At 30.0% G+C, this 17,415-nt stretch overlaps 1 protein-coding gene across 1 annotated transcript in view; it reads left to right on the top strand.

The window, feature by feature from the left end:
• LOC113382689 (zwei Ig domain protein zig-8-like) overlaps positions 1 to 15,552 on the top strand; it is a 118,708-nt gene extending 103,156 nt beyond the window's left edge. The window contains exons 4-6 of the mRNA XM_026620922.1: positions 10,610 to 10,729; positions 10,823 to 11,020; positions 15,410 to 15,552. Coding sequence (XP_026476707.1) covers positions 10,610 to 10,729; positions 10,823 to 11,020; positions 15,410 to 15,552 — 461 coding nt within the window. The remainder of the gene's footprint in view (positions 1 to 10,609; positions 10,730 to 10,822; positions 11,021 to 15,409) is intronic.
• The last annotated feature ends 1,863 nt before the right edge of the window (positions 15,553 to 17,415 follow it).

Raw genomic sequence — 17,415 nt, 5'->3', positions numbered from 1 at the left:
GTGGGTATGCTTTTGAACCTTGAATTTTTGGAACAACACGAATGTCTGTCGCAACCACATTGCTACGCCTGCTACGTCGCTACGTGCTACTTATAGCGGCAGTTTTTTCTAAAAAAAGAGCTTACACCCACTCCCATTGACCGAAATTAAAATGCTGTTACTTTCTCATTAGGGAAATTGCGCCGTTTTAATGCACGGACAAAATTTCGGTGTTTTTGTGATATTGACGAATGAATCTTGTAGTTGCACTAAATAGTAAACAAACAGAAACATATGTTCAAAAGGTAATGCATATAAATATATATTCTTAAGAATAATTGCATCGTCGATATTTATCTTTTTTTATTTTTTTAGCTAAAATTGCAGTCTATCTTTAATAACAAAAATAGGTATTAATTGTTTTGACTTATATGTGAAAAGGTAGAATGTGGTTGCGCGGTGATAAGCGTTGTTAGTTGTTGAATGTTCTTAAAATAAATTTTATGTTATATACATACATATACATATATATATATATATATATATATATACATATATATATATATATATATATATATATATATATGCTATTATAGAATTTAACAAAGTTATGATATTCATATAAAATGCAATTCACTAGCAGTATAACAAGGAAATCACCAGTTTTATCGGGAATCAATGTATACTGATCATTAAATTTCAAATATAACATGTGCATACGTTCGGTGACTACTTAAAATAATAAATAGTAAATATTAAAGTTATTATGATATATCAAAAGATTTCTTAACAGTCAATGTATATAAATCCCAAAATCGAGCTTGTCTCAACAAATAGATATGTTACATTTTTCTTATACATAATATTGTAATAATTTTAAATTCTGATTTCTAATGCATGTATACAAATATCAGCGCAACCGTATAAAATCTCCTTTTCTATATAAATTTCCCGTTACATTATATCGCACAATAGCCAACGTGGCGCATGCTAATAAAACGCAATAATAAATTATTTCTTTGCGATTATTTTGTTAACGTGCTTCCATTTCCTTACTCGGAAAAGTTCTCAAAGCAATTGTGTTTCATTTAAACAGTATCACGTGTTTTTCATGACGTCGAGATCTTAATGTATAAATAATTGAAATATAATTTTTTCGCGCACGAATAGGGCTTTCTGTAAACGAATTTACTAATACAAGTATATATGCTATAGAATATTTGAGAGTGTGTATATTTGATAATGAATAAAATTACAATTTCGTAATAAAGGTCAAAATGGGAGAATGAGTGTATTTACATGTCTTAAAAATATGTTTTTTTGTGAGCATCTACATTTATTATAGTTTTATAACAGGAAAATATTGTATATTAAATAATAGTATTAATAAGTTTGTTCATAATATTTTATGAAATATATTAGCAAAATCAATGCTATAGCTTTTAACTTAATTTGGATGTTTAGTCGTTAGTCACACACGTATATATATATATATATATATATATATATATATATATAATTCAGGTAATATTTTCACAATGATAATACTAGGTGACACTAATAACAGTCTGGTCTGACACAATTCTGTTCTTGAAATTCTGGTCTGCTGCCGTGCTCAAACACAATCTTGCAAATCTAATCGCATTTGTAACATTGTATTGCAATACCAACTACAAATATTACCTATATAATACATTGTCTCAATTCTATATACGGGACATAAAATGTCCCGATTCAACTGGAAATATTTTTATAGTCTTCGTATCATAACGACGATTATATAACACTATATTGTGTTATATTGTGTATGTCACATATTTGAAAATTATCATTCGAATATTGTGCAATCATATGTTTTTTATTCTAACAACTTTTTGCAAAGAATTGAAACAAATCGAGTATAATTGAAAGGGTGATCAGCCAGTCTATTTTATCATCCCATAGGATAAGTTATAGTAATCACAAAAAATCGAACATGAAAATTTTTGCATAACTACGTTTTAAAGCCTTCTGAACATTTTGGTACACCTTTTAAGAAGTTGATCTATGTGTATGTGTAGGTGTGTAGTATGTATATATGTATATATGTACGCATACAAATTTTCGTCGATTTCGGAAGCACAAATCAATCGATTTGAATTATTCGAAAAACATTCGATTTCTATTGATGGGGAAACATGCTGATTAGTTTTTTGACAAAGACAGGTCCAGTTCTTTTGAAGTTTCGGGGCAAAAAGCGCAAAAATGGTGATTCAGTTTTTGAGAGGTTAAAGCGTCCGATTTGAAGGATTCGAAAAGCATTTAACTTTGACAGAATGAAAAACTGATTAAATTTTTGGGAAAGCAGATCCAGAGGTTTCGTAGATCCAACAAAAATGTATAAATTAGTGCCATTAGACGATCGAAAATAATCATTCATTTATAGAAATTTTAATGATAAATACAAATTTAGTTTACTTTTATATGGGTTCTTTACCTAGATTCAAAATGTTTTTGTTTTTACAAATGTTTGATATTTTGTCTCTAAAACAGGTACGCTGCGCGATAGCTTTGAAAAAAATTCAACATGTCAAAAAAATTTCAAAATTTACAAAAAAATCTATTTTTAACTTCCCGTAGGGCAAGTTATAGTAATCGCAAAAAATCGAAAATGAAAATTTTTATAGATCTTTACGTTTCAAAACCTTCTAAACATTTGGCATACCTTAGAAAAATTGGATGTATGTGTGTGTGTGCGTGTATGTATGTATGTTCGGATACAAATTTTTGTCGACGATTTCGGGAACACAAATCAACCGATTCAAATAATTCAAAAAACAATCGACTCGTATTGATAAGAAGACGTGCTGATTAGCTTTTGGCAAAGGCAGGTCCAGCCGTTCCGAAGATACGAGGCAAAAAATGCCGAAAACGGTAACTCAGTTTTTAAGAGAACGGAGCGTCCGATTTGAATAATTCAAAAAACATTTTATGTGTATTGACTAAATGAAGAACTGTTCAAAGTTCAAAGGCAGGTCCAACGACTTTGGAGATATGGAAGAAAAAGTAAAAAAACGAGCCATTTGTCGGTCAAAAATGAGCATTAGACATAAGCACATTAAATTACCAGATATTTTATAGAGATTTTATAGAGATTTTAGTATAAATTTTGTTTACATGCCTATGGGTTCCGTACCAATGTTAAAGCGTTAGACGGCGACGCGGCGCTTACGCGCTTTTATATTTCGTCTTTATGCAGTTAAAGCAGTACGATTGCTTTGAAAAAAATTCAGAATTTCCAAAATATTTCAAAATAAATGATTTAAGATAGAATGGTTTAATATGGTTCGAAATTCTATTAAAAGTTTCAAATCACTGATCAACTTTTATTGATTATTATTATTGATTATTTTTAATTACTAAAATTTTGAATTGCGGTACGGGAAGTTCCAGCAATTTGCCTTAAGGCACGATGCCCTAATTCCCTTAAGACAGAATTCCACTTACAGCTAGTTGTCAATATTTTCAAAAGAAAAATTAAAGCCTTCAAAAATTATAAATAACGAGTTCCAGCAATTTGCTTGAATGCATGATGCCATGCACATAAGCATAGTCAATATATGTAGCCAAACAGATTCTAAATTTAGGTATAACAAAAAATTCAATAACATTTGCCCCTGTAGTAATTTACATGATCCGAGCCCGTTCATAAATCTAGTCAGGCGCTTGGCATTCTAATTCCGCGTCGCACTATCTTTGGTCGCGAACGGTCGGTCACTCCCACGGTGGGTGCGCGTGGCATCGCTGCATAGCACTGTATGTTAGCATGCAGAACGGCAACGGGCACTCGAGGAATTATTGTTAACAGTTAGCGCAATAATTCAAATCGTATTCTCGGGGTCGGTCGGTTCGTTCATAACGCACAACTGTTTGTACACAAGAACGTCATAACGCGTCGGACGACGTTCTAGCTAACAATACACAAAACCGCCGCGGAAACCGCCGCGATAGTTGCCGCATAGTTGCGCTCTGCAATGGCATGCCGATTAATTCTGCTCGGCACGTACGTGCTTACTGGGCGACGCTACCACTTGCTTCTGCACATTGTGCGCCCTGCGGCATTTCTTGGCGAGTTGTTGTCCCGGTGCCAACGAGCGTTTTAAGGATAATTGTTATGATTTCATATGCATTTGCTTATTGTGATTTTGTCTTATTTTAGCAAAAAGTATTCAAATAATCAAACCAAAATCGTTACTTTTTCGTAACTGGCTTCAATATATTAGAGCTATTGTATATTGTAATTTTGGATGAAACTGAAAGAAACGACTGAAGTAATATTTCTTTTATTACATACTACAGCATATAGAGAAAATATGGACAAAATTATATGCTATTTTGTTTTTTTAATGATATTTATTTAATGATATTATAATCAGTATCAATTGTTTTTACTCGTCTTCGGATCGTTGACTGCCAACGAAATAGTCTTTTAATTGAATAAGAACTATAATTACATATCTTTTAAGAGAAAATGCGACTCATTATAAAATCCATTACATTCATATAGTGCCTGAACGCACCTAGGTACGTTCCAAACTGGCTGATTCACCAGGACAGCAACATAATGACAGTAAATGAAGAAATTCAACAAAACACAAACAAATACAAAAAAAGAATAGACGAGCACCCAAATTACTTGGCACACAAAGTATACTCAGAAGCGCGCCCAACAAGGCTAAAACGAAAAATTCCAAATGATCTTATAAATTTGTAAATTATTATTATTATTATTATTATTATTGTTATTATTATTATTATTATTATTATTATTATTATTATTATTATTATTATTTATCTTACTATTTCTATTATTGTTATTTTGTTATATTTTATTATTTTTCTAGTATTATTTTATTATTCAGAAATTTTATTTATATTATTTATTAATTTTATTTTTATTATATTTGCTTATATTTTACATTAAAACATATTACGGATATTATTTTCATGTAAATTTTATTTATGCTCTTTTATTTATTTAAATTTATATTATTATTTATCAATATTACTTGATGTTAATAAATTAGCAGTTGTAATAATTATTGAAATCAAAAAAAAAAAAAAGATCATATAGTGCCGACAGAATGACATATAAGTTAAGAACATACTGATTGTAAGATACAAATTTTTGAAAAGGCCATTCATGAATAAGTAGGGCTCGCCCGTAGGTTAAGAGCGACGGGACTTGTTTCAGAGGCCGCGGGTTCGATACCCACATCGAGCAGCATGTTGTCAGGCAGAAGTGACAACGATTTTCACTTGGAAATATAGATAGCAATATGTTTCCAAGTGAAAATAGCCCTTGCGCGGCATTGCTGCACCAATAAAAAGTCAGCCCTATTAGATTAATTCTAATAACAAAAATCATCAAATATGGATGGATTAACCATTTGGTTACCATTTAAAAATACGAAGTTAGGAGAAGTTTCAGTCCAACAGCTCATAGGACGTAAGGTTCTGATTGCTGTTAAAAATATAATAAAAAAAACAAAAAAAATAAAGGGGTGATTATGCGAAAAATATAGGGGTGAAGGGAATGTGATTATAGCTTTCTTCGTGTTATGCAATCGAAAATACGTTACTAAAACTATCCAAATTTTAAATAAGGCCACCGTGTCATGTTTCCCTATTGAAAACCTTAAATACAGCATGAACAAGCACATGAATTGTACGTAAAATGAATAAGTTCTATATTCAATATCGCATTGTGTATTTTTTTTAATTTATTCAATATAATGCTCATTACATTCTTTATACTTATATTTTAAATTATAAATGCATTAAACATTAAGCTATATAGCATGTTGCAATATTTTTTTTTATTCGAATTGAATATGTCAATTTACTTAAGGGGTTAGGGGTACTTGGAATTTTTGAAAAATCGATTTATATTTTTTACATTTTCATTAAGAGTAATATCTTGAAAATGTTTTGTGAAAATTTCAAGTTGATCCGATGATTACTTTTTGAGTTATTGGACTTTTACCAGCGCGCTGACGCAAGTGGAGAGCTGGATACTTATACTCAAGATTATTCTCCCTCACCTCCTGATGTTTTAAAAGCTTTTAAACCGATTTACGACGATCTCGGAAATGATAATTTACTTTCAAGATGTGTAGTTCAAGATTGAATCCATAATCAGAAAAAATTAAAAGCTTCAACCAACTAGTGTAAAAAATATGCCTAAAACAAATTGCTGAATACGTATATATAATCATTATTATTGATTATGGATATCCTAGGACCTAATTGTGGGTATAATTCCCATTGGTATGCCGAAAAATTGGATGCTGCACGTTTGAAAGTGGCAGATCAGCGCGCCAACGAGAACACTCAGGAGGCCAGAATGCTTCGTAGGCAACAGCAAATGGAAATTTTGGAAACTTCCACAATAACTGATAAACTATTATATGGCCCAGAAATAGATGACTCGGTTTAAGTAATTCAATAATTCGAATTTCTGTACGTAAATCCAATGTAAAACTTTAAACGCGATTTTCTCAAAACTATGTTTTTTGAACCGGTGACCACTGTAACTCGAAAACCGCTTAGTAAATTTTATTGAAGTTTATAAGCTTTTAGAATACATAATAATCTCGGGCCTGATCGAAAGAGTTTTATTATTTCAAAAATTTCAATTTTTTAAGACCAATTAACTGTTGATTTTTTACCCAAAAATCTAGAAATTTTATTTCTGATGCTACCATTTTGTTAATATTTGAAAAAAAAAAAACCTTCGATCATTTATATATTTATAAAACTATTTTTTTATTTGATTGATTTTAGATGAATCTCTAAGGAGTTATGACGGTCACCGCCAAGACCGTTTTTTACTTTAACTTTGGGAAAAATTTTTTCTGAATTTTTTGTTACGTCAAGTCAAAACATTGTATAATGATGCCTTATTAAAATTTTTGTAAAAGAAAATCGTTTAATAACAAAAAACACTACTGAAAGTTCTCATTTTTTGTACCTCCAAGTACCCCTAACCTCTTAACCATTTTTTATACTTACGCTTACAATAGTCGTTACAAAAATACACAATCATTTAAATATAATTTGCGTATGCAAAACTTCAGCGATATATATGCATCGGTGTTAGATATAAATTGAACACGAGTACTCTTCCATTGAAATATCTAGTTATACAAATTACTTGGTGTATATTTTTAATTCGGGAATCAATAAAGCTTTGCCGCCAGTTGAGTGTTGAAAAGCCTGAACAATGCCATTAATTAACTATGTAGAACCTTCCGAACCCTGGGCGCAATGCGTTATAATTAATCATTTAGGAGCATTTTACGATTTATCTTGTCTCTTCGCTTAGGCCGAAAGTGCGAATGTATGAACGATTTCGAATGCCTCGAATTCGTGTACGATGCTAAAGCTTCGATGATACTCACAGAGGCACCTTTTGGAGGGTTTGTTCATAACGAGGAAATCAACCTCGATAAGAATGGGGATAACGGATTTCAAGTCTTGTAGATGTCAGCACTTCTAATAGCCTTCCAGGAATTTGCAATTCATGTTCTGGTTTTAAATTTGCGCGTTATAATATAATTTGTCTTTGTTTATATATAGCATTGGTTTCCAACTTGTGGGGCGCGGAACCGTTACAAGAGGCGTGCGGAACGCACTTTCCAGAATACTATTTTTGAAAATAAACCAAAAAATTTGAATTGATATAAAAAAAAACAAAAAATAATTGTATTTTATGCATATTTTCACATAATATTGCAAATTAATTTATAGTCTGATAATATCTGTTTAGTAAATACTAAATTAAACTGTTGAAAAAATTAAAGGGGGGGGGGGGGGCGCAACAAATTTTGAAGTAAAACTTTTTTAGGCGCGACTATGGTGTAAATCCGTACAAATGCAACGGAAGTGCGTTACGGCAGAGTCGAGTGCCAATGATTCGTCATTTGCTCTCGATGATATCATTCCTATACGAGTCGATTGTGATTAGTCGTCGCATATGTGAATAGAGATCTGTCGTTGTATGCGTACTGACTCAACGTTGTTTGCGTACATAAACATTTTAAAGTTACATCGTAGTACAAATGTTGATTTAATGAAAAATGTCTGAATCAGAAGAATATTTTACCCTGTTCCTTGAAAATAGTAAAACAAATTTTGTGTTTGTTTTCTTCAGTTAATCTAATCAGATAATGTTTTGTTTGTTATAATATATTAATTTAAATTGTCAATGCAGTAATATTAATTCCCTTCCTTTATTCACAAGAGTAGCCATTTACGTGGCTTTATATATATAAATAAAGCCACATCTAAAGTATTTTATAGAAAAACTTGACATTATAATTTCATATTTTAATATTGAATGTGGACAGTGGCGTCGGAACCAAATTTTTGATGGGTGGGCTCGTTTTTTTTTTTTTTTTTGAAGTAAAACTTCTTTAGGCGCGATATGGGTGTAAAAATTTTTAGGCGCGACACGGGTGTAAATCCGTACAAATGCAACGAAAATGCCAACGTGTAGTTGAACACTACGACGCCGTAAGCGCTGATGTCGCGAGTATCCACTCCCGTCATGTCATGCGTAAGTCGAGCGCTAAACCCTATATGAACTTGCATTAATTGAATCACGTTTTTTTTACAAAAGAAGAGGTTGCTGTATTATGTCCTCATGGAATAAGACTTTTCTTAGAGAATAAATGTGCCATGGAATATAATAAATTTATATTGAATCTCGTTGAAGACAAAATAATATCTACTGCCACGGATATTTATGTAGGTTGCCATGCGACAGATCAACAATCATACATTCGTCAGCAGTTTCAAAAAAATCGGTTATTGATACCGGGGCTTTGCCGTATGAAATAATTTTAGTTCTGAATAATTTTACATAATAACAACTAATATTGATGTAAGTGATGGCTTAGCTAATGGTTGTGTGGGAAAATTAGTGTACATAGAACGTGGCGATAATGATGAACTTCTACATTTATGGTTTGAATTTCCCGGTAAGATAGGTAACAAAATTAGGAAGAAAGCTTCACATCATATTCAAACTTTAATATCAGTAGGACAGCTGTGCCGATGCTCAGGAGATCTTATTATTATTGATGTTATATGATTATTAAAAGATGATTTTTAAAATTCAAATATGATGTTTTTTTATTTTTATCTTAATTGCCTACTCATACAATATTAAAAGTTTTACTTCAATCGCGTGTGATCCTTACGCGCACTCTTTTTTTAGATAGACAGCTAGTGGTCTCATTTTTTTTTAGAGATATTAGCCCATATAATTTTTTGAAATTGATGGGTGGGCTGAGCCCCCTCATCAAAATTCATGGGTGGGCTCAAGCCCACACAGCCCACACGGTTCCGACGCCACTGAATGTGGATATTTTTTATTAATAATAAAAAAGTTAAAAATGCAAGTTTATTGATTAGAAATTATATCTACATTTTTCGTAGTTTCTATGAATCTTTGAAGTTATTAAAATGGAAAATATAAATTGGTTACTGCGAGCAGAAAAATAATCTTATGTGTATTTTAAACGTGTTTTTAGGTTTCACTCTCATTGAGATTTCAAGTACCTTGATAAAAATGGGCTTTTAAAAATTGGGTAAAAGTCGACATTTAAATAAAAAGTTTTCTGTCGTGCTCTGTGATACAGACATAGATAATAGTTGTTGTTTATTGGTACCAAAATATATTAAAAATGTTGTTTTAAGGGGGTTGTGCTTTTTTTTGTTACAAAACATGCAAGGTATTTGTTTTTGTTTTTCTCGAAATGTATTTATCATAAAGACATGCGGTTTTTTTTAAACAAAAATTACAAAATCATAGAATATTAAGAAATTTTTTATTCTTTTTTTGTCACCGTCACATTTTAACCAGGGGGAGCCAAAGTGGGCATCGCAAAATCGATCTCGTTTGCGGTGCCATAGATAAATCCGTTGCGCATCGCCTGAAACAAAAAAAAAAACGAAACTACGTTGAAGAGGAAGTTTGAATCCATTCCCCCTACCAAAATGAAAAAAAAAGCAAGAAGAAAAAAAATGGCAGCTATTAAAAAAAAGTGTCCAAAAAGGCCGTTGTTTTCGAGAAGGTTTCAGGGGGACTAGGTATTTCAGTGGTGAACAAATTAAAAAAAAATGCAAGTCGATCCGACTTGTAGTTTTTTTTTTAATTTGTGGCACCGCATTGAAAAAAGTCAATTTGAAAAAAAACGTATTTAAAGTTTTTAATATAATGTACTAAATACACCATTTAATTTAATGTACAAAATACACCGTGGTGTTCAAAGATGCTGACTCATTAAAAAGGTCATGTGCATGAGGTATTATAATGAAAAAGAGGCAGCTAGCATACAATAGCTCGCGGAACGATAAAAAAACGCTTTCAGAGGATCATACGTATAGAGATATATATATATCTATAACTTCTTCAAAAAAATAGATATTGAGTTGATTTTTTTTTAAATAATTTTAAGGTTTTTAGCTTTCATAATATCAAAAAGGTATTTTACTCGTTTAAAAAAAAAAATTGATATTTATTGCAACCGTGCGAATCAAGTATTTCGTTCAAAATTGATAAACATGATTATTATATTTTCAGAAGCAAAAGCTAGAATTCTCGGTCCAACGGATTTATACGTTAAAACGGGCAGTGCAGTTACACTCACATGTGTCATAAGCCAAGGTCCTCATGATTTAGGAACAATGTACTGGTACAGAGGTAATGTCATCGATTATTTATAGTATTCATTGAAACTTGTATTTTAAGTTAGCATATAATTTATTTGATTTATTGAATTTTCTGCTTGATTAGGTCCTAATATAATAGAAGAAACTGTTCCACATCCGAACGATCTTGATACTACCGCTCGGGTAAGCGTTACCACTGAATGGACGGACGGCTTGACATCGAGACTCGTTATTTCCAGGGCGCAAGCGTCTGATTCAGGAAACTATAGCTGTATACCGACAATAGCTGCGCCAGCCAGCGTTAATGTACACGTCATTAACGGTATGCTATATTTGTATACACACATAAATATATATTTTTACTTGTTACACAAACTTCAAACGTACAACATTTTTCGTTTGAAATAAGTTTTTTTATAACAAAATATATTATTTATTTTTATTCATATTTTAATTTTACAATTATTTAAAATTTGTTATAACTCGGCGTTTATCAATTTGTGTTTCATAATTTTTTTGTGCAATCGTGTGTTTTTGTGTGTTTTTTTTCAATTTATTTGTATGCACTGAAGACAGGTCAAATCAAGATCTGAAACGTATGTTTTCATAATAAAAACATTTTCGTTCAATAAAACTGTTTTTAATTACTGGATGGATGCCCAAGAACAATTTTATTATATTATTTCACCATCTGAAGAAAAACTTCTCGCTTTATATATATATATATATATATATATATATATATATATATATATATATGAGTGAGTTCTTGAGGGCGATACATCAAACAAAGAAAAGCCAAAGATTTATAAAATAATCTTTATTTCCAAACGATTCGACATTCAATTTAATGTCATCATCAGTGGATATTACGTTGGTTGGTTACATATAGAGAAGTGTACACAGCACTAGAGATTGGCATTAACATTTATACAACTAACTTGTCAACACTATGCATTTTTTATCATTTTTTGTATGATGTAAACAGAAAAATGATAGTTTTATTGAACAAAAATGTAAGTAGAATTATGTAATTTCTGTCAAGACTTCTGTACTTTGCGAGTCCCGAGGCATATATCTGTTATTATAAATGTTATTGCCTATAAATGTTAGTGCCAATCTCTAGTGCTGTGTACACTTCTCTATATGTAACCAACCAACGTAATATCCACTGATGATGACATTAAATTGAATGTCGAAACGTTTGGAAATAAAGATTATTTTATAAATCTTTGGCATTTCTTTGTTTGATGTATCGCCCTCAAGAACTCACTCATATATTTCAACATCAAAATTAATTACTAAATCATATATATATATATATATATATATATATATATATATATACAGGGCTGGTCCTGGGGTCCTTAGCGCTTCCTGTGTTAACAGTTTATCATTTAAATTATATAAATATTTACATATTTTTTGAAAATTAATTTTTAATTATTCTGGATTTAGTGCGGAAAAATTAGATATAATCCAAAAGCATATAAAATACATTGATTTTAAATTTATTTAGAAAATCGAGGCGATTCGCGGGTTGATTGCAATCAAATATTTTTAAATTTTCAATTATTTTCAACGTATGTGCAATATTAATATTTGTTTTAAAACATTTCACTTATTTATTGTGCAATTTATTCTATTGAGCAAATCATGCTAAGAGAGCTAAAAAAAACTAGAACTCATAACACTCGTATTTCATGTTGGATTTTTTAAAATTTAATTTAATTTAATTTTTCATCATTTACAATATCCAAAATTGCGTCGTAAACTTCTCCTTATTGATATCGTAAGAGCCGAATTGTATTTATTCTTGCTTTCTCGTCATATTCAGAGAATCAGTTTGTTGTTTTAAAGTTAAATTTTTAATGTATTTTAAAAGTATTGTCCAAATTGAACTATATTGAAAAAATAACTAATTATATTTGGTATGTATTATTTCTGCATAGTTAAATTATTAAATTTAGGGTATAGACACCACTCAATATTAAAAATGCTTCAAGATTTTCGTTCCACAGTAAATTTTGTTTCATTTCCATAACCCTAAGCACGCATATCTTCAACATTCAATTTAGTTCATCAGAATGAAAACATTTGCAATAAAAACAAGAGTTACAATTCGATTTCTCGGAATAAACATGCTATTTTCTATTTTCTAAGCACTGGCTCCCAATTTGTTCATATTTTCAACAAGTTCTGTTTCAACTAAAGCCCGAATCACACGAGGCTTGTTTTCTGACGCTGGATTTCACGCTCGATTTTTTCGCCGATGACGGCGCTATAAATCATGCTATTTTTCAAGCCGTACGCATCACACGAGACTTGTTTTTGAGCGTTGGTTAGTAAGTGAAACGGTTGCGTGCGACATAACCTTAAAAGTGGTAAAAATGAACAACGCATCTGTACAAAAACTAGATTTTAAGCGATGCCGTGCGATATAACCTCGAAATTCTACACAAATGATTAAGAACAATACTTTTATTTTACCTTTTCTGTTTAATATAGACCATAGGAAATAATATTAATTTTAATAAAAACAATTCAATAAAATTAATATAGTAAAGAGATAATTAATGTAATAATTAAAAAAATTGGAAAGTTATATAATTTATTTAAATTTTCATAAATCTGAATTAAAATTATTGAAATGTTATTATTAAAAATAAATAAAATCATTTTTATTATTATGAATACAAATAATAAATTATATTGTAAAAATTTAATTATTGTTTTAGTAAAATTTATAAATATATATTTTAATTTTAAATATTAAATGATTTAAAAATTTTTTTTGTTAATTTTAGAAATATATTTTTCAATAATATTTCTCCAATAAATGAAATAATTAAAATAAATTAAAATCAAAATGTTTCTATATATAAAAAAAAAAAAAAAAATGTTTATACTTGAATGAAATAGAAAATGTTTTTGAATATCATTTACGTTTATATTATTTTAAATTATCTAAATGAAATAAAATTTGAAAAAACTATATGTTTTTGCCCGAGACCGATCAATCGACATTGATTTCATAACTATTTCCAAAATATGTCGCACTCTTTTTTCAAGTTTGACAGCAGTGCCGTCACGTGATGATCCATGTGACAAACTACTGCTTCCCGATTGGTCCGTGCGGGCAAATCCAGCACGAAAAATAGCGCACGTTCTAATGTTGAAATCCAGCATGCTGGCAAGTAACCGAGATCGCTATGACGTCATTTTGAACCCTCTACAGCCAGGTACCTGGCAAGCAGAGCCATAAAGCAGCAAAACAAGCTCCGTGTGATTCGAGCTTAAATCAGCCTGCAATTTTTCGTCAATAATGCGTCAAAATTTAATCTTTTGCAGGTTTGCGCTTATGGGATTGAACACTAGATAATTTCTTTTTTAATTCCACGTTACCTTGGAATAAAGCACAAATAGAATAAGTGGATTAATCAATAAACAGAGCTGTTATTTACTATTTTGCAGAGTTATTAATTGATTAGTTGTTTCTACTGATCACATTGCAAAATAAATATGCTTTTTAATTGTGTCTCCGTGTGTCCCTTCTTAAGTTAGATTGTTTATTATAATTTATAAAGTATTCTAAATTTTATATAAATAATAAAAATATAAATAATATATTATAAATTTAATTTTCAAAACTCGTTTTGGCGCCCCCTAAGGCATGCGCCCGCATTTTTTGCTTGCATTGCATGCAAGGCAGGACCGGCCCTGTATATATATATATATATATATATATATATATATATATATATATATATATAACTTCTTGTAATATTCGCAGGAACAATGTCTATACATACTCAAGACTACAAATTCAATTTTCAACGCTGTTAGAGAAAAATGAAATTAGTCTGTTTGAAAAAATTATTTATACAATATTACTTTCATCAATTTATTCTGACAAATATTTTCTTATACTCTATGTAATAATTATCATCATAATTTAGTATTATTGTTCAGTAATTCATTTTTGTGCTCAGTAATTAAATATTTTATCTTTCAATTTATCACGTAACAAATTCTCAAATTTCGTAAAATAATTAAAGCGAATGCTTCTTGTAATTGATGTTACTTTACTTTATAATTTAGAAAAATAAATTATAATATCAGTATGCAAGGAATATTTGTTTTAATGCCATTCAGATTTTACTTCTATGATTTGTATAGAAGACGTATAGAAGGGCTAATTAATTAAATTTAAGTTTCCATTGTTTCGAAAGAGGTGTAAATGCATGTTAACGTCATGTCATTTTCAAACCATACTTCTTTGAAGAGAATGGAACGGCTGTTAAAGTATCAAATGCTCGTTATGTTCACATGTCACAGACATTTGTGCAATCTAATTTGCAGCAACTCAATGGTGAGAAATGGGTTCAATAAGGCGCACATATTATGCCAAATCAGATTCTTTCCGGCCACATTATTTCACACCGCAAGGACATGTATGGCCAGCGCTCTTACCCAATTTAAGGCCATGAGCGTACCCCAACTGTCCTCAAGCAATCTAATCTTTCATTAAATCATTATTTTTTACAAATAAACTTCAATTTATTTAGCAACGAACACACTTTTGGTTAGATGTTGACATTCATTATATAGAGTAGTTAAATATCAGTCTTGCACAAAAAAAGTTATGGTTAGAGTAAAATAAAGCTCCTTTCAGATGAATGAACGTAATTAATATATGACTATGTTTTAGGAGAACATCCTGCAGCGATGCAGCATGGCAATAAGAGTGCCGCTTCGCCGACGCTCGCATTGTCGCTGTCTTTATCCCTGCACTGTGCACTGGCGTTGCTCTGTTCGCATTTCGGCAGCTCCACCAGTACCAATTGGAGATGAGTAAAATCGAAAAAGGTGCGAAACAATTCAGAAAAGTGCTAGTGAAATAGTTTCAGTTAAAATAAACACGAATTACAGTGATTATTTATCATTGAATTGTATTTTTGTTTCGAATGCAATGTGTGGAAGATAATTTCTATATGAAATCGAAGCAAATGCAATACACCATTTCTGTTCTGAGAGAAAAATAAATTTTCACACTTGCATTGCACAAATATAATTGTTTTGTTGCAATTTTGTACAATCTGTATCTCGTAAATCATTTGGGAGCAACAATACTTCAAGTGGGAAATGAACAATATTGTCTTCTCTCATAATTTTCATGTTAGAAGCACAATGATTTATTTTCATGAGTATATATTTGTGTGTACAAAAGCACAGGAGTATTATTAATTGTAAAATTTTGATGGATTTGGAAAAATAGTTTGATGGAATTAAGTATTATGTAAAGAATACTATCTGAACTATATATAAACATTTGATAGAATAAGAAAGTCATATGCAATAAGTAGCCAATAAAAAGTTTTGAATGCTGAAGTCGATTGACTAAACGGAAGAGTGGATTTTATTTGATCATTAGCAAAAATAACGGCTTAAACAATATTCTTAATATAAATTTTACATTGCGAGTTGAAAATAAATTGAATCATCAATTTCTAATATGTTTATAATAATAGTCATTTGGCTTTTATATTTTTTCATATATTCATTTCTATTGCTTAATATACTGTGTTTAATCATTACACCTTTTTGGCAATTTCTTCATATTTTATACTTGTTTATATTTGACATGCTCATATATACAAATCTTCTGTAATCAGTTTTATAGTAAAAAAGTGAATTAACTGTGTACCAATTATTGTAAATATTAAAATAAAATAGCAAAATAATGATTATATTTAAAAAATAATTTAAATCATTGTAAATAAACTATATATTCAAAAAATGTTTACATACGTGAAATGTGATCCACCTAAAAATTATATTTAAAAAATGTACTATTTGTATTAATCGTATAAAAGAATGACAAGAATGAAAGACATGACCACATGGAATGTTTACAAGTGTTTTTAAATCGTAAGCATATATTATTTCAACCATATATTGTTAGTCGCATAACAGTATATAAAGATTCTTTAGATATAATCACTTGTATATAGTTAGTTTATTTTATAAATAAATATGTATAAGAAATTAATCTAAGGGTATAGAAAATGTCTATGATAATTTCATGGCTATAAAATAGATAAATGACAAACTTTTTGGACTTTTTATTTAATTTTTTGCTCATGTTCTAATTTGCTTTAATTGTATAAATATGAATATTTCAGATTATATTTTGAGCTGCTGCAATTATTTAATTAAATGTGAAACAAATAAACACATTCTTTTCGATTTTGCACATATTTTTTTCAAAAACTTTTTTTATTAAGACATATCTTATATATAAAAATGAAGCTCTCGATAAAATGATCCGCTAAAACTCGAAAACGTCTAAACCGATTTGGCCAGTCTTAGTCTTGATAAATTCGTGCTAATCAGTAGGTTGTCGGAAAGGTGAGATATTATTTCAAAATCGCGTAGAAACTTTACATTTTTAATTTGAAAACTTTTGTAGAAGCGTAATTTAAATAAAGCAATAGACGATGGCTAATACGTCAAATGTCAAACGTTTTTGACAGATGATGTTCAATTACGTTTAATAGGATGTCATTAAACGTTATTACACAAAAACGTTATTAAACGGATAGCAAGTGTTACTAGAAACTCAAAATATAAACTTTTTCAAAATGTTAATATGAAAATGCACTTTTTGGCATATTTTTCTCAAACACGGTGCTCTGAAAGATCTCATTTGTATAA

Source organism: Ctenocephalides felis, unplaced genomic scaffold, assembly GCF_003426905.1.
Source record: "Ctenocephalides felis isolate EL2017-DRISC unplaced genomic scaffold, ASM342690v1 CF-g0.4_SCAFFOLD_00845, whole genome shotgun sequence".
Classification (NCBI taxonomy): domain Eukaryota; kingdom Metazoa; phylum Arthropoda; class Insecta; order Siphonaptera; family Pulicidae; genus Ctenocephalides; species Ctenocephalides felis.
Note: the sequence above shows the minus strand (reverse complement) of the source record. Positions and strands in the feature narration are given on the sequence as shown.